Below are 25,985 nucleotides of genomic sequence, written 5' to 3' on the forward strand. Positions count from 1 at the left end.
TCTGCAATAAAGCTAACAAAGTGATACAAAGTGCCTCAGGCCGAAACGTCACATATCCATGATTTCACGAGATGCTGCCAATCACACTGAATTACTCTAGTACTGTGTGTCTTTGTTGTAAACCTGCACTTGCAGCTCCTTGTGTCTAAAAAAAGTGATGTTTTTGTCTTTTGCTTCAATGCAAGTATGGGAGGGAGTGAAGAAATAACGTGTTTTGAGCTCTGTGGTGAGTCTTCACTGAGTCTCACTTCCTCTGTTCATCAACAAATTTGGCATTTTCATTATGAACTTGGGATTTGTAAAAGGGCGATTGTCTCAATTTACTATTTTGTCAGTAATAAATGGGATGTCGGGCAGAGATTTTGGAAGTTTGAAGAGGAAATAGGTAACAATAGGTAAATAGCTAGACCTTCTGATGTGATCAGATAAGCTGTCACATAGGCAACCAGGTGGTGGGAGAGGTGTAGTGCTGCTTACCTTTGAACCGATTCGTACAAAGTATACTTGATTGTAGAATTGTTATAATTGTAAAGAGTTTTTTCCTAATAGATGAGCTTTGGCCTCAGTGCGAGAATAATGAGGTAAAATATTTCCATTGATTTCCATTCCTCACTGTCCACTTGTTACAGTGGAGTTCAGCTTGGTCTCTATCAAACTTCTGTAAGCTATTAATCTGTTTTATTTGCTGGTTTTTACATCCTTAGGGTGTTTTTTTCCTCTGTCACTGTATTTGCCATCTTCTATCAACAAATAATCTTTGCATTATCATGACCATTTACTTCCATCTACATTTGATCATCGTCTTTGTATGTGCCTTGGCTGACCTGTTGGAGACTTACCTTTAACTTTGTTATCTCAAGACTTGACTGTTCCAATGGTTTCCTGCTCTGCTTTCATCCTTGACCTCTCCATACACTTCAGCTCATCCAAACATGACTATTTAGCCTAAACGCTCTCGAATTGATTGATTGATTGAATAGCCTTGTGTGGCAATAAAGGATTGAAAATATGGGCCAACTAAATTGCCTGTCACCAGTGAGGGTAATAGTCATGGGTGTTTTGATTAGTAAGGGCATCAAATATTATGGTTACGGGGAGAATAGGGTTGAGAAGGAAAAATAATCCAGTCATGATCAAACGGCGTAGCCGAATTGATGGGCTGAATGACCTAATTCTGCTCTTATGTCTTATGGTTTCGTGGGTGATGAGAGTAATAAACACGATGTGCAATTGTCCTACTGCTGGCAAACATACTTTAACCAGTGCTAAAACTGCATTTGCAAAGCCATACATCTTCCAGCCTGCATTTCCTCCCATTCAGACATTCTACAAGAGCTCTCACACTTGTTACTAAATAAGCTCTGAATTGCAACAGACTTATTATTGCACTATATTTGTTATTTATTATGTGTACACACACTGAACTTTTTTTCTTCTCCCGTTACATACTGTGTTTACATATTCTGTTGTGCTGCAGCAAGGAAGCATTTCATTGTCCTATCTGGGACAAATGACACTCTCTTGACTCTTGATCTTTTCATGTCTTGGCTGTTTATCAGCCTTGTTCAGGTTTGCAAACCTCCTTCACCTCTGCAACTTGTAACCCTTGTGTATTCTTTAGCTATAGAAAATCCCCTCAGTAAAACATTGACATTTCCTGTTTATTTCCCTCTCACTCCTTTTAAAAGACTTGTTAAGGTGTGCTTATTTGACCACGTCCCGTCAACCATACTTATAGTCATAGATTGATACAGTGTGGAAATAAGCCCTTCGGACCAACTTGCCCACATTTGGTCCATATCCCTCCAAGCCTGTGCTATCCATACACCTGTCTAACTGTTTCTTAAATGTTGGGATAGTTCCTACCTCAACTACCTCCTCTGGCAACTTGTTCCATACACTCACCACCCTTTATGTAAAAAAGTTATCCCTCAGACTCCTATTAATCTTTTCCCCATCACCTTAAACCTATGTCCTCTGGTCCTCGATTCACCTTCCCTGGGCAAGAGGCTGTGTATCTACCCGATCTATTCCTCTTATGATTTGATACACCTCTATAAGATCACCACTCATCCTCCTGCGCTCCAAGGAATAGAGTCCCAGCCTACTCAACCTCTCCCTATAGCTCAAACCCTCTAGTCATGGCAGCATCTTCGTAAATCTTCTCTGTACCCTTTCCAGTTCGACAACATCTTTCCTACAACATGGTGTCCAGTACTGAACACAATACTCTAAATATGCCTCACCAACGTCTTATACAATTGCAACAAGATCTCCCAACTTCTATACTTAATACTCTGACTGATGAAAGCCAATGTGCCAAAAGCCTTTTTGACTACCCTATCTACCTTTGACCCACCTTCAAGGAACCATGCACCTGCACTCATAGATCCATTCTGCTCTACAACACTCCCCAGAGCCCTGCCATTCACTGTACAGGTCCTGCCCATGTTAGACTTCCCAAAATGCAACACCTCACACTTCTCAGTATTAAATTCCATCAACCATTCCTCAGCCCACCTGGCCAATTGATCAAGATCCTGCTGCAATTTTTCACAACCATCTTCACTATCTGCAAAATCACCCACTTTTGTATTATCTGCAAACTTGTTAATCTTGTTGCATATGTTCTCATCCAAATCATTGATTATACATGACAAACAGCAAACAGCAACAGTCCGAGAAGCAACCTTCCACCATCACTCTCTGCTTCCTTCCATGAAGCCAATTTTCTATCCATTCAGCTATCTCTTCTTGGATCCCATGCAATCTAACCTTCCAGAGCAGCCTACCATGTGGAACCCAGTTACATGACAAATCTTGTCTGCAACTGCTCCCATGGAGAAAATTTGGTTGCTTTAGTTTGTTTAATTGTCATAGTCATACATCATTGAAACTGGCCCTTTGGCCCAACATGCCTATGCCAACCAAGATGCCCCATCTACACGTCCCACCTGCCTGTTTTTGGCCCATATCCCTCTAAACCTTTCCTATCCATGTACCTATCCCAATGTCGCTATAGTACCTACCTGAACTACCCCCTCGCCCCCTCCCTCTGGCAGCTCCTTCCATTTACCCACCATCCTGTGGCAAAAGTCAGGTTCCTATCAAATCCACCCCCTCTCACCTTATTTGCAAATTAATATTTGATAGGCCAGCCTGAGTGCCAATGATAGACTTTCAATCCCAGTTGGACGTCATTATCTCCAGTATGCTGGAGTTGTACAAATGGATTGAATGATCCTTTCCCCAATTCACTTATTAAATGTTCTTCTAAAGACACTGCCAGCAGGAGAACAAATTTCAATGCTTACACATTTTATCAGTATTAAACAATCACAGATCAGGGTATATTCAAGCCTTATTGGCCTTTCCAGCAATGTGCCATGACTCAAATGACATGGTTTGAGTAGGTTCTGAAATTAAGCAAAATTATGTTTTGTTAAAGCTAATTCACAGTCTGTTAGATTGATCAGGTTTCTTACTTGTATTAAGTATAAAGATGAATGCTTGAGTTCCACGGACAAAGCAGTGTGGTGTGACTTTGTACTGTGCTAGCACATGGTTGGCTCAGTATTTGTATTCAATCATGTGTCAAATCTGGCAGTGCTGGCCTTCAGATTATTTTGGTGTTGGTATTCACAGTGCTGTACTGTTACCTAAACCATGTTATTGCACATTTCATATGAGTTTTTCCATGGTATTGTTTTGCTAAGATGCTCCCTAAGACATAGCTTTGTCATTTCCACCCTTGGGACAAAGGTTCTACTCTATCCATGCCTATCAGAGACATTTGATGAGATGAACAAGAAGCAATATGAACAAATGATAGCAATAAATATCAATAATTGATAGTGGCTCAGCATTAGATGGTCACCAGCAACAGAGACAATAACATTGGATAGATTCTCTGCAAAACATCTATCCTTTGTGGAAGAAGGGAGACTTCCCTTTAGACAGTACGTTTTTGATGTACTTTTATGGAAAATCAAAAGCTCAAGAATTAGCCAAGGCATGGTAGACTAATCAACTCAACATCTCACCTAAGGTCAATTCATAAAAGGAGCCAGAGAAATGCTCTCTATGATATTGGGAAGAATGGTCTATTAGAGATATTAAACATGATGTTCAGAAGCAATTTATTTTTTAACAAATTTGACAGATTTTCTAGATTAATAGATTGGGTGTAATCTGGTTACAATACTGTATGATTTTGTAGAAAATCCTTCAATAAGACACTTCACAAGACAAATATGCTGGATTAAACTAATGGAAAAGCTGCAATGTCAAAATAGTGAGCGTCTTAATATATTGAAGCATGAAATGTTAAGAATTTTTCCTATTTAAATAATGTTGCACACAATCCTTAAAGGTATCCAGTGCAACTGAGTTGGTGGTATATTACCTAAGAAAGGTGAAGATGAAAAAGATAATTTAGAATGGGCAATTATTTTGATTGATAATTTTGAAAGCACATACCTCTGTGGTAATTGTGGTACCTTACTTAATCACTTCCGGGCTTGCATTGTGATTGTGAGATTATACGTGTACACGAGTAATATGGCACATTATGTCCCTTTATCAAACCATGTCTTTATTACGAGACACTTTTTTTTGGCTTTTGTTTTAAGGAAAAAATTGTTTTAGTCACTGTGTAAAATATAAACCTAAATATACAGCAGTTTTACTTACAAAGTTAAACAGATGGTCTAAAATATTATACAACTATCAGAAACATTTAGTTCCCCAACATCCACAGTGTATAACTCCACTCTTGACAAAACAGATTTTATTGTACAATCCTCTAAAATCTTAAATTTCATAATTTTGTACAAAGTACAGAAAAAATATTAAATTCATTTTTAAATAAAATCAAAAAAGTAAAACATGTTTACATATATGTATAAGGGACTGGATGATGTCTGAGGGTGGTTATTTAAAAGTAAATCCAAATCAATTTTTATCTGATGCAAGGATACCATTTTCATTATCTTACAAGCTGCTGGATTTTACCCAATTAAGTGTACCTGACCACACAGCAGGTAACTTTGTAAACAATAAAGTGAAGTGCCTCACCACAACCAAGCCTCCCAAACAGATTGTGTGACAGAGTCCACAGGATCTGAAAGTGGACATCATCTTAAAATCAGTGCTTCTTTAAAAAAACAAATTAAAATAAAATATTTTATCAAATGAATGTGTTTACATATGCATTGGGTCAGGAAAAACATTCCTAACTTGGGCTACTTGCCGATATGCAGAAAAATACATTTACATAAAGATAAGAAACGGACAGCATACAAAAGAAATGTATAAACAAAGAGATACTTTTCTGAAAAATTGCGTTTCCATCCAAAAAGGAATTCTGGTTTTCAAATGTACAAGAACATAGACAACATTATGTCATTTAGTATTTAGAATATCATTTATCTCCCCCCAGACACAACGATCCACATCATTTACATAATTTACAAGCATTTCTTTAAAATGTAGGCCATGAATGTAAGAACAGCTGTTAATGTGTGAGAACTGTTCCTTCAACAGTTAATTAAACGTTTCCACCTCATTGTCAGCATACAGGTATGTGACAGATGATCCCAATAAGTCCTGAAGTTCACTTGTGAATTCCACCAGCTCCAGTGTTTCTTTATTGTCATTGTCTGGAGTTTCAAAATCCTCCGGATAAGTAAAAACTTGACTCAAAGAAGCCTGTCTATAAAATTCCACCTCAGAAATGGTGGCATTTTCAATGTGAGGGAATGAGGTCCGAAAGATGCGCGCTGATACTTTCAATCTCCGTAGTACATCAGTGAATAGCAGCCAGTTCCGGGGACTGTTTTGGAGAACAAGAAAGAAACATGTTACAAGTTTTAAAATAAGCCAAGTCATTATAATGGATTGCATGAACAGTATTATAGTTTGGAAGACTGTCAACTAATGCAATATAACAGTCTCAACACCTTGCAAAACTCATTCTGACTATCCCAAAGTACATACTCTAGAGTCTGATATAGTTTCAAAGTATTATTTCAATTCTAATGTAATAAAACATTGACCAATCTGTGCAAGGAGCGCTCCTACAAACAGCAATGTTAGAATGATTAGATTTTTTTTTAGGATGTTAAAAAGAAGGATGTCAGAGAATGGATGCTCCCCCCCGTCCTGGCTTCTGAAAACCTCCACAGAACCCATCTGCCCTGAACTACCACCATCTTTTTACCCCAGTTCCTCCCATTCCTTTCAGCCAGAGCTGCCTGTGGCCACCTTGAACTAAGTCTCAGAAACAAGCACTGAGTGTACATTCTCAATACCAAGAAAGTGCAATTTAAGGCATTTTGGAAAATCTGACAGTTTTTGCCTGTGGATAATTGGAGATGGATGGAGGAGGAGAAGATGGCAAATGACAAACAGTTGTTGATGCCTTGCCTGAAGTGCCAAAAGACATAAATAGTCATAAACGACCACAATCACATTTCACTTTTCAGGCGATTTGTACTTTCATCTGAGACTCTGAAGAAATTAGGTTACAACACCAGTAAAGCCATCAGGTACAGGGGATGGATGAGGGATTGGGAAGCATGCTGTTTTTCAGTGTGCCCTCCAGTTTTGGGTCAGAGGAACACAACCCGAAATGTCACCTACCCATGTCCTCCAGAGCTGCTGCCTGACCCACCCAGCACTTTGTGTCTTTTTCTGTCCATCAGTATTACTTGTTAGCTGCTTACATTTACCAATAATCACCTTGGATAGCCAAAAATAAATGTTGAATACATACCCCTGAGAGAGTGAAACCTGAATATTGTAACAAGGTAAAAGAGGCGCATCAGAAAACTCGAATTCCAACACATCATCATTATACTCTTCCTCATCACCAGGGTTTGGTGGATTAGCCAAGACATTAAATCCAGACTCTTCCACTGGTTCTGAAATGGCAAAACATAATGGTTACTTGCAAAATAGAACAGAGCTTATTTTTGTGGCTATAAAATTCTAATGCATAACTATTAGAATCTTCAGAATGTACAGCTTGATACCCCTTTCCCTCCTGAAAAAGGCAGAGCAAGGCTTTGGACACAATTGGTTTTTCACCCATTGGGAAGGGACAGAGTTCAATTAGCAACCACACAACTCACCCAATTGGGTGCATGAACTGCCAGGAATGTATAGTATTGAAAGACTGCAAAGGTTCATTAGTATGCAGATATATTTCTTGTCATATCAAGTTTTGCCTTTTAAAGTATCAAATGACATAAAACAAATAATCTTACAAAATATTTTTTTTCTATTCACAGGCCACTTTCAAACAATATCAACGTGTATGCAAGTGGATGCAAGTCTTGTTATTGAATTCCAAAAGGAACAAGGATGCACTAACGTTCAGTTCGATATCCAAAACCCAAGGGCCAGTTAACATTTAAAAGTTTTCTTTTATTGTTTCAGCCTAAGATGCCAAGTAAAATGATAGACTGAGCCCTTTGAACTGGTCTGGTCCAGTGCGTGAAGGAATTTCAAGCACTGTTAGATATATGTTCTGGGAGTTCGATCCAGTGACAATCAAGCAGCTATATTTTGACGTTATGATGCTCAGACCTTGAGGTGACCCATGTACCTGGTGTACAAATTCTTTCAGGTGCTGGAGACTTTGAGATTGGTAGATGCTTTCATCAAAGCTGTGAATTACTGTAGTGCACCGAATAGAAGGTAACTTTGACAATAGTTTACATTCTGAGGGAGCAGATCCAATACTCAAGCTATGGCACATGGTAGAATTTCCTACAATATCCCGTGTCCTCCAATTATGGAGAAATTGAGTTGAAGGTTGGTATTGGAGACAATCACCATGCAGATGAAGGGGGGGAGTGAGGGATAAGGCACATGAAGCCAGGAGTGAAGCGAGTTAGGAGGGGATCTGATCCATGGGAAGATGTACTACTGTAGGGAACTGAAAACTGGAGAACAATAGCTATCCAGACTTTCTGGCAACAGCCCAGGTATGATGATCTCTTCAAATAATGCCGAAGCCGGCCAATAGCCAGTACCTAGAGCTTTTGCTGTCCCATCTCACTAGTAACGTTACCTTTCAAGGAGTAATTGGTCTTTTTTTTTTCTAACAACATTTATTAAACTTGCATTTACCAGCATTGGTTCATTTGGCAATTATACAAACATTTAGCAGGTTTATTAAGGCCACCTTGTATTGTTGCAATGATGACAGAGCACAGGTGGATCCCGCTCTAACTCACTTCCACCACCATAACTGCTAAATAAAATGCGAAACCCTATCACCTCACCCTGTACAATGGACACACCGTGCCCTGAAGGTATAGCAATGAAGGACAACCTACTGCATATACTCCAATGACCAAAGCAATCTCCACCTCTACATCGTGCTCCCCCTCACACTTCCCTCCTGTCTCCATCCCTCCCTTAATCTTAACCATCCCTCTTCTCCCTTTACTTCCTCAGGTCGTGTTTCTTCCCTTCAACTCCCCTCTTCACCTGTCCCTTCAATTGCTGTCATTTCTTCATCCATTTCAACTACCCCCTCCCAACTTTCCTAGACAATATGTAGAAAAAAACAGATAATCTTGAAGGGAATTTGTTTGTTGCATTGATATAGTACTTTTGTATATATTTAATTATTACTTTTCTGCTGAAATTGCAGTATCTTTGTGTATCACTCACCACACACAGAGCTGCCATAGAAATCCCAGTACAAACCAGGGTCATCATTGATTCGACCTTGCAAGTCGGCAAAATACTCTGGGGGTGAGGTAAAAACACACATATTGGTCAAAGCACTGAAGGCCAAATGACTACACATTGTAGTTGTGACATACAACATAAAAAACATTAACAGAAAACAGCAGCAAAACATATATCCCAACTCAAGTTAGAATTAAAATGGCTGATTTAACAATGATGAAGCCAAACATGTAAATATAAAGTAACAATGTGTTTGACCAGATGCAGAATATCATTTACATATGAAATTCCAGTATCTGAAGAAAAGCATTCTTGATCCACTTCACCCTACAACATTACTTCCCTTTATTTTTAAACCTGGCTTTTCTTCTCTCCTAGGAGATTGCAGGCTTTGGTGAGGGGATGTAATGCACGACCTATCATGATGTTGCGTGGCAGACTACACCAAATGGACAATGCCTGTCTGACATTTATGTGTGTTCACATGTAAAATATAATTACATAGCTATACAAAACACTAGGCATCATTTTTATGACATTTCAAGGCTGCATGTTTATTTGTTCGGTTCTCTGCCGTCAATGACACAGATTTGCCTTTTGTGAAGTGGGGAAGGAGAATCGAGAACAATGAAGCATCATTGAGATTTAACTGCTAGTTTTGAAAAAAGGTATCAATGCATTTTTTGATGAAACAGCAAAGTCCATTCAAAGCAACTCAACAACTGTTAATTCAGTGTCCCCATTAATCGTGTCTTTTATTTAGATAATTAGGGAAAATATTCTGCATTTATAGAAAGAAACAAACAATTAAACAAACTGAATGTTTTATATTAACAGTAAATTATTTATTTTAAGCAGAAGGAGTATATATGTATGTTTATACAATATATCTAAATGCTAACCGAGTAACTATATGAGCCGGCTTAAAGTTGTCTGACTGGATTTGCATAGACTCCAGAAACACCTGCAATTACAAATTTGGGGTAAATTGAGATTCAATGCAAGAGTGCCAGGTATTTATATTATTTTGTGCTACCACTCCCTTATGGAGTCAAGCAATAGTACCCAAATAGGTTAGAAGTTTCTTTGGGCAAATAGTAAGTCCTTGAGGATACCATAAATCAGTGCCTGTTTTTTCAGCCAGATAGCTGTGTTAGTGTTCATTTAAATAACAGCTAAGTTAAGTACTTCCTAAAGGCAACTGGGTCCTATCCCATTGCAGAGATACATCTGATGAAATATTTTTTCTTAGTCCAATTTAGTTCAATTCCCCTGTGACATATAGAGGGTAATACTCTTCCCAGATAGAAAGGAAATTAAGTTGCATTGGTCTAAGTGACTATGACCAAATTATTACAGATCATTTGAAGTCAACCATCCTCCATCTCAAACTACAAACATACAACATTGAAGAGTAAAGCACCAGAACAGGCCCCTTAGGCCAGAATATCTGTGCCGAACATGATGCCAATATGTTATCTACCTGCATATGATCGATATCACTCCATCACTCCATATTTGTATGCCTTTCCAAAAGTCTCTCAAATGCTAATCTCTGCAACAGGATCTGCAGCAATTGCCCTATATTTATTAGGAGAGTTTACAGTGGTCTCTATCATCACTTCTGTTTCTTTCATTCATTTCACAGAATCAGTTTTCTGAGCAGATCAAATTTGTTTTCTGCAGAATTAACTGATTGCTGTGGACTTGGATATGCATTTGACCTCATCTTTAACTCAATGACTGTGCTGAGAGCAGACTTATTATCATGCATTATACATTACATTCAATGCACTTTGCTTAAGAAAAAAAGATTCTGTTTTGTAAGTTGGCATTGTCATTGTGTACAACATCATGTGATGAAAGCACGTACATCTATGCCCAACCTCGACCATTCCCATTCATTGTTTTAGTTTCAGAGATACAGAATGCCAACAGGCCCTTCGGCCCATCTGTACACTAGTTCTACCCTGCTCATTAGGGACAATTTACAGAAGTCAATTAACCTACAAACCCGCACATCTTTCGAATGTGGGAAGAAAATGGAACACTCAGAAAAAACTCACATAGTCACAGGGAGAATGTACAAACTCTGTACAGACAGCACCCATAGTCAGAATCAAACCTAGGTCCCTGGGGCTATAAGACAGTTACTCTATCGCTGAGCCCATGTCTAAAACCTTGCCCAAGTTTTGATCAACTGGGTATTGTATGTAATATTAAATGCACCTGGACTGTTCCTTAATGCTGACCTTGCATTTTTGTTATTGGGAACATGTGCTCAGTACACCACTGGTACACGCAGTCTCTGACTTGATTTGCAATGGAAGCATTGTGCCACTATTGCCTTATCAACCTCAACAAGGCGGCCCCAAATAACGGGCAAACAATGATCACATTAAAGCTGAATCAACTCATGTGACAACTTGTGTTATAGATTTTACCCAAGCAAAGTATGCCACCCAATTAATAATATTTGTGATAAACAACTTATAGACAAAGATTGCAAAGACACAGTGTGCACACGCACGCACACACACACACACACACCCCCCTGAGGTTATCAAATCAGGTTGATATAAGTCCAAGACTCTTCGTCAGACACATATCCATGTGCCTATCTAAAAGCCCCTTAAATGCCACTATCATAGCTGTTTCCATGACCACCCCTGGGAGCACATTCTCTGTGTTAGCTCAAAGTATATACACAAGGCATGAAGGACGTTTAAAAACAATCTATTGAGCCAATGGAATATTACTGTTTTAAATATAGAAGATAAACACAAAGTTCTTGAGTAACTCAGCGGGTTAGGCAACATCTCTGGAGAAAAAGGATGGGCACATCTACACAGTTTTAAATATGCTGGGTTCAGGTTATCTGAATCCATCCACAGAAAGATATTTTGTCCATATTAAGATTATGTACTCTTGCTACAGTCAACCATTCTAGATTTCATGCTTGTCAGTTATTCTTACAATGTCATGTTTTTCATAGGAGAGAATATCCCATTAAAATATAACCTGTGGTAATTACTTGAATTAAATAGTTTTTAGTCTTCCACTGTTGCGCTGCCAGGTTTATAGCAGAGGGAATTTTACAAAGCACAAGTTGAACTGGAAGATGAACATACCTGACAGAAACATTTCCATCACTTCACTATGTGCCATTTTGAGAATAGTTCGACCAGAGTACGTGGCCAGAGTTGGATCTGCGCTGTATGAAAGCAAGAGTCGGACCACTTCCAAGTGATCGTTTTCAACTGCATCATGGATTGGCCTGCAGAAAAAAAAAGCTATTTAATTTGATGTTCGACTAGCATGTTTCCTTCCTCTCACTTCTGCTGTAACTTATGATGGGTTAATGATATATATATCATTATATATATATATATCATTATCATTATATATATATAGATATATATATATCTATACCGACGGTAAATCACCGAGCACTGGTCATTCATGATAACCTTGTAGCAGTAACCAATTTGTCCATAATTATGTATATTCCATCAGAGACCAATAAACACCAGTTTGGCATTAAGCTTGAATTAGTAATTTTACTTCCTTTGAGAAGGATACAGGATTGCTATTTGTTGGGGATATTTTGATGGTTCTCTGCAGCCTAAATTAATCACGCAGCTGCATATGCAGGGGTAAACTCAGTAATATTTTATTTAGGGAGTATTTGTTTAAGAATCAGATGTATAGCTGTTCAGTAGAAAGACAGAAGTACTGGATATCGAAGGGTCAATTGAGCAACATTACTAATGGCAAATATAGTTCCTATCACTGTGCTCACAGAGATCATGTAACATGTCCTATCTGAATACCTCTTGGCTGCATTGGGCAATGTATTTGACAATGTTTAAAATAAAATACTCGTGTATAGTACCTTGCTTCATATCCAGACATCACATAGAAACATAGAAAATCGGTGCAGAAGTAGGCCATTCGGCCCTTCGAGCCAGCACCGCCATTCAATATGATCATGGCTGATCATCCAACTCAGTATCCTGTACCTGCCTTCTCTCCATACCCCCTGGTCCCTTTAGCCGCAAGGGCCACATCTAACTCCCTCTTAAATATAGCCAATGAACTGGCCTCAACTACCTTCTGTGGCAGAGAGTTCCAGAGATTCACCACTCTCTCTGTGAAAAATGTTTTTCTCATCTCGGTCCTAAAGGATTTCCCCTTTATCCTTAAACTGTGACCCCTTTTTCCTGTACTTCCCCAACATCGGGAACAATCTTCCTGCATCTAGCCTGTCCAACCCCTTAAGAATTTTGTAAGTTTCTATAAGACCCCTCAATCTTCTAAATTCGAGCGAGTGCAAGCCGAGTCTATCCAGTCTTTCTTCATATGAAAGTCCTGACATCCCAGGAATCAGTCTGGTGAACCTTCTCTGTACTCCCTCTAAGGCAAGAATGTCTTTCCTCAGATTTGGAAACCAAAACTGTACGCAATACTCCAGGTGTGGTCTCACCAATACCCTGTACAACTGCAGTAGAACCTCCCTGCTCCTATACTCAAATCACAAAGCATATTACAGCTAATGAAGATTAGTCACTCAGTAAACCTGAACAAACATGGATGACAATGTCCGGACATTCTATTTTATTTTTGGTAACCTTAATTGCACTGGAAATATTGATTCGGACACTGGAAATAACTCCCCTGCTCTTCAGATTGGTGCTTGGACAGTTAGAATTCATCTGGGATAACAAACAGGTTTGGTCTATTGACTAAAAGACAAAGTGCTAGAGAAACAAAATGAACAGACAAACTGTTGTTAGGCCATTTCCATCCGCAGATGCTGCCTAACCACTCAGTTCCTCCAAAACTCAAGATTCCAGCATCTGAAATTCCTTGTGCTTCCTGGTTTGGTTTAATATTTTACTGAAAAGATGGCACTAAGCACAAGGAAACATTCTCACTTCACCACACTATAATAAGTCTAAATCTCAGGAGCAGGACTCGTACCCACAACCATCGCACTCAGTCGCTCTCTGTCACAACTATCACACATGAGGCTGAACCTTGGTGCTGCAATGAGAAAATGCTCCATTCCTTGTTTAATTCTACTTTGCCCAGCTAAACAAAAATAACAAAGTAATTTATATGCAAAAAAATTACATTTGTACAGGTACATGTGAGAGGGATTTGGTCCAAATGCTAGCAGGTGGGAATAATGTAGATGGGATATCTTGGTCAGTACGGGCAAGATGGGCTGAAGGGCCTGTTGCCTGTTGGGAGAGGGGAGAAGAGGGAGTAGCCAGGAATGACTCCAATAACCAGAGAAAATGTATACCTTGTTCCATCCTGGGCACTGCAGTTGACATCAGCTCCATGTTCCAGAAGGTGACATGCAATGCTGAGCCATCCTCTGGCACAGGCTTCATGTAGAGCACAATAACCTGCATTATCGTGATGATTTACATCACAAACCTTGTTTTCCAAACAGTACAACACGACCTCCTGGCGAAGAAAAACACAATGAATTAACTTGCATTATGAAACAAAGGTTAGATTTCTGCTGCAAATGTACCTGCCAAAATGCCCCAATCTTTCAATTCACCAGCCTTCATTTCCCTCCCTTAACCTCAATGTTTTTCTACCTGCTTTCAAATATTCCTCTTAAAGCAAGCTGTCATCTGAACTTGTATCACCATTGGTGGCCTTGAATCTTGTTCAATAGCCTTCCCTGTGGAGGACCGTGGGAGTTTTTGTTCCATTAAAGTCTTTTACATACACATTTGTGTTGTTATTGAGCTTCCAAATATTTCAAAGGTTATTATCTTAAGCTAAAAAGTTGTAGCATTGAAAAAACTATTTTGCTGTAGGATAATCAATCTAAGCCTTGTACGTTGAATTGGCAAATATTTTCTAAATTCGTTAAAGTTGTTTGAATAATGTGAAATTTCCAACGTAATAAGATATAATAGTGGTTTATGAAGGCATTTAGATGGGCACATGAATATGCATTGAATGGAGGAACATGGATCATGTGCAGGCAGATGGAATTCATTTAGCTTGGCATCATGGCTGCAAACCCTGTACCTGTACTGTTCCATGTTAATTAGTAAGGGTGTCAAAGGTTATGGGGGGAAGATAGGGTAATGGGGTTGAGAGGGAAAGATAGTTCAGCCATGATTGAAGGCGGAGTAGACTCGATGGGCTGAATGGCCTAATTCTGTTTTTATTACTTCTGAATTTATGTTCTAATCCATTTGTGGGCCTGAAATACCTTAGGCATGATGGTAGTGATGATGATACAGTGTTGGTAAATTACATAAATACCATGGTAGAATAAGGGAGTTTCAGTAAATATGTGGGCAATGGGAAGATATTGAAAAAGGGAAAGAACAAAGGATGACAGATTTGGAAAGGTTGCTTCAAATATCTTGGATGTCATGTTGTGGGTGTCCAGATTCTCAACCTGCCCTGCCAACCATCTGGAGCATATACCTATGTATCTCTGTTATTGTAGTACGCATTTTAGAAAAGTATCCTCTAGATTGCATTGCCTTTATTCTTCCTAAATGTAAAACCATTTTCTAGGCATTACATTTCATCTGTCACCTATGTGTGAATTTGGAAATTGTGGCCAAGTGGACAGACCCTTTAATAAGAACCTGAGGGGCAATGTGTCTCACTCAGAGCATGGTGGGTATGTGAAATGAGCTGCCAAAGGAGGTAGCTGAGGCAGGTACTATAAGATTTAAAAGGCACGTGGACAGATTCATAGATATTAAAGATTTAGAGGGATACGGACCAAATGCAGGCAAATTTAACTAGCTTAGATGGGCATCTTGGTCAGCATGGATGAGTAGGGGTCGCGGGGCCTGTTTCTGTACTGTATGACTGACGCTTGCCTTGGAGATTGCAGAGCTAAATTGCCAACTGGTATCAAAGCTGAACTACGAGAAGAGATTGAGTAACACTGGAGTTTAAAATGATCAACAGGTGATGTCATGGATTGTCAGGTTGCACGCTTTTTCCTTCAGCTGAGGAATCTGGAACCAGACAGCAGTCTCAGAGTCTTGTGTAGGCCATTTAGGACTTGGACAAACAGAATTTTTTTTCTCACGATGGCTATGGATCTTTGGAATTCTCCACCCAAAACAGTGTGTACTCAACTGTTGAGTACATTTGGCAGCAGGAGAAGTATTGAAATCAGCAAGGAAACAAGATTAACCGTGATCTTTTTAACAGGCAGAATAAGCTCACAGTACTATTCAATTTATCCCTGTGGCCATTTCTTATTTTTTTATGGTGTACTCTTAGAAATTGCAGTATACAATTTTTGTTCTGTTTAAATATTGCATGTGCCAAAATTATTGTGGCTTTTAAAAATAGGATACAGTTTTAAGAAATTTTAAAATGATTTCTGTTTAAACAAATATCTACCTCATAGCCTAGACGTGCTGCTCTTTGCAATAAGGTTTCACCGGCATTTTTATTGACAATGAGTCTGCGTGCCTCCGGTGGCATGGGGCGATTTATTGATGTCTCCTGTGGACTGATGAGTGCTTGTGCATTCAGAGGCCGGGAGGACTGCAGTATTAATGGAATCGGCAATAAACGATCAGAGGACTTCTGCTCGCATGTTTTCTTTGGTGTGGCATCTGTGTCCATAGTTAGTGCTGGGCGTTTTCTGGAATTCCTGATCACACTGACCTGTAGTAAATTAACAACGGGAAGATTGTTACTAGGATGGAATTTGCACAAATAATTACTTTGTGGACATTTGATCTAAATTCTCTGCTTAATTAGGAATAAAGACGGGTCAGGTGAAGAACAACAAAGCAAATTCTATCATTTACATAGTGCCATGTTTTTCTGAAACATCTCAAAATTGCTTTCAATGCAACAGATTATCATGATGTGAAATCAAGGTAATTGTTTAGACAAGACGAACAAAATTCTGCACATTCTTGGAACGGCACACAACTTAGCCCAGAAGTGAAACATGTCAGACATATTCAAAAAATATAATCTACACAACCAGTTGAAACTTGGCATATGATCAATTCTTAAAATGGTGACTTGCTGGTTCTGGGCTGTCAACACATGGATTGTGGGTTCAAATCTCCCCTGTGACAATTTCTGGTGCAATGGCTTTCAATTAATCTGAATATGTGTAGACTAGCACCAGAAAACAAACCACTGAAGTTCCAGACTGTTATTAAAACTCAGCTGGTGCTCTGATGAGGAAAGGAGTCTGCAATCCCTTTTCAGTATGGTGGCACATCCCTTTAGCACCTTCCGTTCACATCACATTGAGACTGCCTTTTTCAGTGCAGTCCGTTTTCCAAGATGAAATTAAAAATGAGATACACAAATGCTTAGATTGGCAGCAGTGTTCTCATATGGCTGAACAATTGCCAATGCCTATTTATTTTAAATAGGTTAAAAAAATGTAATATTTTATATTAAAAATAGCAGGATTTCGTCTCCTTTAGGTACAGATATATAAACTTGATAATCAGAAATAATGCATGTTGAACCAGGTGAAGTTATAACAGTAGAAACAAAAGCTTAGCAGTGTTAAGGAGAAGAATGTAGTTAAAATGCCGCAGTTTAAATTTGAAGAAACAAGGAACTGCAGATAGTGGTTTACAAAAGATACAAAGTGCTAAAGTATTCAGCAGGTCAGGCAGCATTTCTGGAGAACATGGATATGTGACGTTTCAGGTAGGAAACATATGCAATTCAATGTAGGGCTTAGTAACAGTTTGGCAGTAGCCAATAATAAGTTGAAATGGAGAATACAGAAAGTATCAAGATATTATAGGAATGATGAAGGAAAATGTTGCAGAATATGATAGGGGGCAGATAGAAATAAGGAGGAAAAGAGACCCAATGTAATCAAGGTCCAAGGTGGTCACAGGTGGGATTTAGTGCAGAATAGAATGGGGGCATCTTTAGGTTTGGATAAACCAGTTTATATAGAGTAGATGACTGGAGGCAAATGAAAAGAGAAACTGAATGGTCAAGACTGGAAGTGATCAGATGACTAGGAGTAGTTTATCAGCTAATGGATCACAGAAACAGTGAGAAAAGGTTATATGATGCTTAAAATCTCGTTTAGTTTAATTATGAAAGTCATAACAAAAAGAAACTTGCAATTTTGAGTGTCTGCAGGCTTTTTCAAAGAAGAAACCAGTTTGTTGGCTATTTCTACCTGTTTGTGGAATTTTATTATTTATGCTGTTTAATAATACTGAATCTATTTACAACATCCCATCAGGCAACAGTTTCTAAATAATTCCAAATCTTCTAGTGTTCCCTGCTGTAATGAGTACAGATTCTTCAATCTACCATACCATCCAAAAATTATTTTATTCATCTTTTCCAAAACCTCACATGCTTCCCAAAATATTGCATCCATTACATTTTTCAATCATATTTTTTTTTAAATATAATAACACGAGATGTTGTCACATTACCAAATCCTGGAATTTGTCATAACTTACAGTAAATGTTGTTTATAGTTTGTGAGCTAGCCTATGGAAAGGTAAAACCATTATTTATCCACATCAGTGGTGAACAGCAATTAGGAGACAGGTATATGTATAAAATAGAACTGAAACAAGACCAACTAACGAACAGTTTAAGATTTAGCTACATGACAGGATAGGAACTCCAAATCCTTTTGCAAAGGCACCTGAAGACAGGGGACTCGATTTGAAGGTCTGATAATCCTCCAATCCAAGAGCACTTGATGCAACATGTGGGTGATGCTGTAAACTATAGCATGTTAAACTAGTTTGCTACCAATCTAGAATATGGCTGATTCACACCCTAAGCACTCTCAACCCTTGCAGTCACCCAAAGTCATCACTCTTCAGGGGTGCTTTGAAGGAATACCAGCTTAGGTGTCAGGAGTCAAGTGTGTTTTATTGTCATATGTCCCAAAATGAAACAATGAAATTTACTTGCAACAGCACAACAGATATGTAAACATAGTACTCAGTGGACACCACAATACATTTCTCAGTCTAATTTCTCAATTCTCAATCTAAGCAGAATCATATAGGGATACCCATTTGTTTCATATTCATGGAGAATATGAAACAAATGTGCAACTAATTTAAATATTTATTGAATTACTTTTCCATTTTGATGATAGCAAAAGTTAGAAGGCAAAATAGATTGCAAGTGAAGGATTGAATATGAAAATACATCTCAGGGTTGTTGTCCAGTTATTTCATAAATGTGGTTTAAGTAATTGGGGGCAGGGGGATGGAACACCATGGCATTTTGGAATCTGGTGAACCATTTTTCTTTGCTACACATTAAAACTAAATCATAGAATCATAGAAAGATACAGCACAGAAATGGGTCTTTACAACTGACATTATCCTTTATCAACTGTGATGCCTAACTATGCTATTTGCCCTCTTTAGGCCCGCATCCCTCTACATTAGGCCTGCGTCCCTCTACAAGTATCAAGTACTTGTCCAAATCCCTTTTTAACATTATAATAGTATCTGCTTCTACTACCTCCTCTACCAACTCATTCCAAATCTTCGCCACCTTCTCTGTGAAAAACATACTCCTCGGGTCTTCTCAAAATGTTTCCCCTCTCACCTTAAACCCATGCCCTCTAGTTCTAGACTCCTCTACCCTGGGGGAGAAAGGATTGTGACCATCTATCCTATTGTTCACCCTTTGTAATAGGCATTTATCAGGTAACTCTTCAGCCTCCTACATTTCAGGGAGAATAAATCCATCGTATCCAATCTCTCCATGTAACTTCAGCCTTCCATACCAGACAATATCCTGGTGAATCTCTTATGCACTCTCTCCATTGCTACCACATCCTTCCTGTAGTATGGCAATGAGAACTATAATTTTATAATTGAAGTTCTTAAGTGTGGTCTAAGCAATGTTTTGTACAACTGCATGCAACATGATGTCCTAACTCTTGAAGTCAATGTCTTGACCTTTAAAGGCAAGCATACCAAATGTCTCTGTCCTCTTTCCACCAGTGTCGCCACTTTCAGGGAGCTATGGACTTGCACCCCTAGGTCTCTGCATTTAAGCACTCCTAAGGTCACTGCCATTTACTTTATATGTTTGACCAGAATTTCTCCCACTCACCCCTCCAGATCCCCAATACCATAATTGCAACTAAGATAGTACATGAGTGCTATTGATAACTCTCTAGGAAATCAAGCAGGAATGTAAAAATAACTCTCAAGATAATCCTGTTTGGATTATGTTGCACCAGGTCTATGGTGAAAGGTATTAAACACACGCTCCACTAATAACCTGACTTTGGATTCCATGATATATCTGTGAACAACCTACCCCAACACGAGTCTAAAAAGAGTTTGATCCTATAAATTACGGTCATATTTACGGCTTCTGCTAATTTAATGTGGTATGACACTTTGTAAATCTTCATGAAAGGAATGACAGTTGAGTTAATGCCTCTGTCTTCATCAGATCTGTTTCCACCTTTATAAGATAGCTGCGTACAGTATAGGAAGTCCAGTATACAATGAAGGGAAGTGGTTTCATAGCACACTGAATGCAACGTGGCACTATGTGACAAATCTTTCCTGCTCTTTTTTATTTTTCACCACTATGTTTAACGATATATGATCACGTGTGCAATGACAGTGGCAACCACAAAACCAAAAAAGTTTCACTCTCAAAAACAAACTTGCTCCTTGCAGTCACTCCTTCAAACATCTATTATTAAAAATAATGCCTTGTATTAAAATGTACTCACAATCATATGGACACAACATTTCTTGGCTCTAAATTACTTATTTTGAGTAAGTTAGCATCACACATCATTTTCACCTCCTGGCCACATTAATCTTGTCAGAAAGTACAAGAACTACCACAATGCTAACATTACGGCCTCCTATTGTTCAACTGTCTAATACTTAATTGTGGACATATGGAATTGTTACAGCACAGGAGCTATCCATTCAGCCCATTCAATGTATATATACTGGCTCCTAAAGTAAACCAATCTGTCCCATAACCCTGCTCTTTCCCCACAATCTCAAAATTATTTTCCGATAGGCCTACAAATTTCCCCTCGCATTCCTATCCAGTTCCATCTTAAAAGCCTTGATTGATTATGTTTCCAATCCTCTTGCAGGTAGTGAGGTTCAAGCCATAGCAACTTTCTGCAGAAAGGTAAATTCTCATCAAAGTACTCTTCTATGATTGCAGCAACATTTTAGACCTGTGTCCTTTGGTCCTTGCTAAATAGACAGCTTCCCTCTGTTTATATTGCCTGATCCAGCCGTGATCTTGCACAACTCTATCAAATCTCTCTCAAACTTCCATGTTGTAAGCACACAACATGGCTTCTCCTGTCTTGCCACCTAGCTGAAACCGTTCATCATTGGAACTACTCTGAGAAATCGCCCCTGCAGCCTTAAGTCTGGTGATCATAATCAGTTCCAATATTCCAGGTACAGCCCTGACCAATGTTTTGTACAGATTCAACATCATTGGTTTGTTATTGTTACATATACCAAAATACAGTGAAAGACGTTGTTTCCATGCTATCCCGTCAAATCATACTAATACACGAGTGCAAACAAGCCATAAACAAATACAACAGGTGTTGCAAGGGGAAAAATAACCAAGGTGCAGAGTAGTGTTATAGCATTACATAGTTACAGCTACAGAGACAGTACAGGTAAAAAAAGTGCAAGAGCCAGTATGAGGTAGGTTGGGAGATTGGGACTATACCCGTAGTTTATGAGTGGTCCGTTCAGCAGTATGCTAACAGCAGGAAGAAGCTGTTGCTAAATCTGTTTGTACATGCTTTCAAGCATTTATATCTTCCTCCTGATGGGAGTTGGGAGAAGAGGGAATGACCAGGAAATAGGTGGTCCTTGATTATCTTGGCTGCTTTCCCGAAGCAGCGTGAAGTGTAGAGGGAGTTGATGGATGGGGGAGGGGAGACTGGTTTGTATGATAACTTTCCTGCTTTAGTGTTCCATGCCTCTATTTATGAACCGCTGATCCCATATAATTTACTAATCACTTCTCTCAACATGCCCTGTCACTTACAAGGATTTATGTTGGCACAGTTTCCAGGGCATTACCATGAAAGAGAAACTTATTAAAATCTACCTTTAGTTATTTTAATCAAATTCATTTTAAGTGCTGAATATAAAGGAGTTAAAGCGGAAGTTTAAAAAACAGTTTTATTTCCATATTAGCATGAAATTTCTAAAATTGAATTAGTAAAAACCTGAAAAATGCACTATGAAATTAAACGCTAAACATAATTAGGCATATGATGCCATGCAAAACCATGCATATATCTGATTATCCAACATAAATCTTCCCAAAATTAACATTTCCCTTAAACTCCACTAAAACCGTATTCACATTACAGCTACAAATCCAGACCATGAATCATGCTGACCATGTGTAGATCATGCAATGCTAGTAGTTTGGGTAAACAAAATCTCCCACCTCTTGTTCCCTGAAGTAGGCTGTGTTAGAAGACATAATAGTTCGATTTAAGCTGATATAAATGGAGGTGATTCACCTAATTTATTTTTTTGCAGAAATGGAAAATTCTGCATAAGCTAGTTTAAAAGAATAATAATGACTAGCATGGTATTGAAACTTAACCTGGGTAACAACTGTTAATGCAAGCAATATTGCAAGCAAACATTCATAAGAATCTGTAGGGAATGTTATCTGAAATATAAGCAAGCAAACGAAATGGCAAGTTGTATGAACGCTGATATATTTGCCTCAAGTGTTCACCAGCAATAAATTATATAAATCTTGAATTTTTCTCTTTGCAAGCAAAGTGAAAAATTCCTTTGAGGTAAACGAGGAAGGAAGGATTGGGAAGTAGAAGGATTATTCTCCACTATATAGAAAAACAGGTCTACATTGTAAAGCTGAAATCAGGATCCCTTTGGGAAGAGTTCATAATAAGATTTGCAGTATTCTAGACCTGAACAAATGTTCTCTCTTTCCTGAAGAGTAAGAACATCTTGTAATGCAGCCTAATCCCAACTGATTAGCCATATGGTTGCACATGGCAAAATCTCACACAACAAATACTGAAAGTGGTGCATGACTTGTAATTGGATCCTGAGCAAGTTCCGTTCTAAATTAACCAAACAAGCCCAACAGATGTGTGTATAGAAGTACTAACCAAGAAAATAAGGAACCAGGACATTTATGCTAAAGTGTGTAATTACGATTAATTGTTTCCATCCAATGATTTAAAATGACACCACCAATTCATGCATCCAAATTTAAAAATCATTGCACACAATTTTATATCATTAGTGTAGTTGGACAAAGAGAAAGGATATTGAACCTCCCTGCAGAGAAAGGTAACACCTAAAACAGTCTCCCTTCTTAGGATTCTCTCCTCCCATGGGGCAACTAAAGAGTTTCCCAAGATCCCTGTTCTGGTCTCAAGTGAACATTCTTTAAGTTGGGTTCAATCCTTATCTCACATGAACTCCAGACATTGTTTGTCAGCAATGACGATGTACTAATAACAAAAGAATCCTTTGAATCATTCTCAGGAAGTTTTTGCAATTCTCTACCAAATGTGATATTGTGTGGTGGCTCAGGTGTTATGTATATTCAAGATAGTAGTCAATAGATTTTTACATATTAGACCTAGGGATTTTTGCAAGAGCTAACGTAAAAAAAAAATCAGCTGCAACTTATTACTTGACGAAGTAGGCACAAGTCAACTGCCTTACTCCAAGTTCTTAGATTGTTACGTTCCTTACCTAAATTGGGGACACTAGGGGAGCACTTGTTCTATTAACTTCAATGAAAATAGCTCAAATTACTACAAATTAAGTATTACAGAGAACAATAGAGCACAGGGCCAAGCCCTTGGACTCACAATGTAAGTGCTGAACATGATGGCAAATTAAACTAATCCCTTCTGCCTGCACATGTCCCATATCCCTCAGTTCCTTGCTCATTCATTTGAAAGCCCCTTAAATGCCGCTTATCGTATCTGCTTCCACCACCAATCCTGGCAGCGATTCCAGGCATCTGTCAGTTACACCGCACATCTGCTTTAAACATTCCCACTCTCACCTTAAAGCTATGCCTTCTAATATGTGGTAAAATGTTCTGACAGTATACCCTATCCATGCCTCTCATAATATTATAAACCTTTATCAAGTCTCCCCTCAGCTTCCGATGCACCAGAGAAAATAATCCAAGTTTGTTCAACCTCCCCTTATAGCTAATATCCTCTATTCCAGGCAGCATCCTGGTAAACCACTTCTGCACACACACCAAAGCCTTCATATCATTTCTGTAATGCTGTGACCAGAACTGCACATATTACTCCAAATGCACCCTAACCAATATTATTTTAATAAAATTGCAACTTGTGTTCCTGATTCTTATACTCAATGAAGGCAAACACACAATATGCCTTTTTTTTTTAAACTATTCGATCTACATAAGGTAATATTTTAAGGGAGTTATGGACCTGGACACGAAGATACCTCTGTACATCTATGTTGTTAATAGTTCTGCCATTAACTGTATGCTTTCCCCTTACAAATTGCTCTCCCACTGGACCTTTGACTTTCTCACACGCAGACCACCAACAGTGAGGATAGCAACAATAATTCTCAGTGCCAGTGCCCTGCAAGGATGCTTTCTCAGCCCCTTACTCTACTCCCTTTGCAGGCATGACTGTGCAACCAAGTTCTGCTCTAATTCCAATTACAAGTTTGCAGAAGATAGCAGTGGGCTGGATCTCAAACAACGACGAGATGAAGAACAGGAAGGAAATACAAAACTTAATAACATGGTGTTGAACCAACAATCTCTCTGGTTAGAGCTAGTTATTGACATCAGGACGCGAGGTGGAGTACATGCCCCCACCGGCATTAATGGTGCCAAAAAGGTGATGGGTGAGAGCTTCAAGATCCAAGGCATTAATATCACCGACAAATTTTCTGGCTCAACCACACTGAAGCTACGGCCAAAAAAGCACACCATGCCTCTACTTCCTCAGGAGACTAAGGTAGTTCAGCATCTCCCACTATTCGTAACAACTTCTACAAATGTACCATAAAAAGCACATTATCAGGTTGCATCACAGCTTAGTTTGGGAACAATTCTGTCCAAGACTGCAATATCCAGGTTAAGTAACAAATAAATAGAAAATAGATATTTTGAAGGAGAAGATTAATTTAAATAAACTAGCAGCCACTATACCACAATTAGCACTACTAACAGAATATGATTTTTTACCGTTTTATCTGCTAAAATGGTTGACTGTAATGGCTGGATAATGCAGTAACTGTTCTCAGGTTTTCGGATATCCAGAGAGGGAGATAATAACTAATATATTAGAATATAATTGTGTGAGCAGTCTTTCAATGTCTCTTTCAAGTGTCCACTCTTCGCAAACTATTCAACCAATGTCGCCAATATGAGGCCAATCTCATCATTACCCCATAGCATTAACTACAGTAAACCCTCGTTATAAAGAATCATGGGGGGAGATGGAGGACCGTTATTGCGATCATCCGCCATAACCATGTAGGTATTATCGTTGTATGTAGTTGAAACAGAGAACTGCAGATAATGGTTAATACACAAAAGAAACACAGAGCATTGGAGTATCTCAGCGGATCAGGCAGCATCGTTGGAGAACATGGATAGGTGATGTCTGGACCCTGCCTCAGACTGATTCAGTCAGCTGAGTTACACCAGCGCTTTGTGTAATTTCACCTTGAAACTAGGCGGCGATGCCACTGGTCTGCACCAGTGAGCTCTTTTTCATTGGTTCACGCAGCTGTTGTTGTGGCAGACACTTTGGCCCTGAGAGCGCTTTCTTCAGGCTGCTGCCAACGATAGGACGTGCTCGGTCACTATGGGGCTTCCTCCACTCGCACTTGCTGCCGCTTCAAGGTGGAGTATGTCGGCGACTCCAGGAGAGAAGGTGGAGACGGTGGCGGGGAGACTGGGGGGGGGCAAAGAGGATGGGACGGGGAAAGATGCCATGGAGTGGGGAGCAGACAAAGCCACCGAGCAGCAGCAGCAGGTGAGAGGGGAGGGAGCCCCACAGTAACCGAGCATGACCTATCGTTGGCCGTGGCCTGAAGTAAGCACTGTTCCCAGGGGCTATAACCTGAGTGTTAACAGACCATGCGGTGGGTGAGGAAGGACTCGCTTGTGCACCTTGTGAGTCGGGGTGGGGTTGGAAGTCGGAGCTCTTAACAGCCGGGGAGATGGTGCGAGCTGGGGGTGGCATCAGCAGGTCCGTCTGCTAC

At 39.1% G+C, this 25,985-nt stretch overlaps 1 protein-coding gene across 11 annotated transcripts in view; it reads right to left on the minus strand.

Annotated features, from left to right (window-relative positions):
• Nucleotides 1–4,576: 4,576 nt before the first annotated feature.
• Nucleotides 4,577–25,985, minus strand: part of bcor (BCL6 corepressor) — a 260,969-nt gene continuing 239,560 nt past the window's right edge. For all 11 annotated transcript variants that reach the window (XM_055644607.1, XM_055644605.1, XM_055644604.1 and 8 more), the window contains 6 exons: nt 16,117–16,386; nt 14,018–14,184; nt 11,838–11,983; nt 8,686–8,763; nt 6,776–6,923; nt 4,577–5,833 (listed from right to left, as the gene is read on the minus strand). In XM_055644607.1, the coding sequence (XP_055500582.1) occupies nt 5,545–5,833; nt 6,776–6,923; nt 8,686–8,763; nt 11,838–11,983; nt 14,018–14,184; nt 16,117–16,386 (1,098 nt within the window). In that variant the 3' untranslated portion in view covers nt 4,577–5,544. The remainder of the gene's footprint in view (nt 5,834–6,775; nt 6,924–8,685; nt 8,764–11,837; nt 11,984–14,017; nt 14,185–16,116; nt 16,387–25,985) is intronic.

This window comes from Leucoraja erinacea, chromosome 13 (assembly GCF_028641065.1).
Source record: "Leucoraja erinacea ecotype New England chromosome 13, Leri_hhj_1, whole genome shotgun sequence".
Lineage (NCBI taxonomy): Eukaryota > Metazoa > Chordata > Chondrichthyes > Rajiformes > Rajidae > Leucoraja > Leucoraja erinaceus.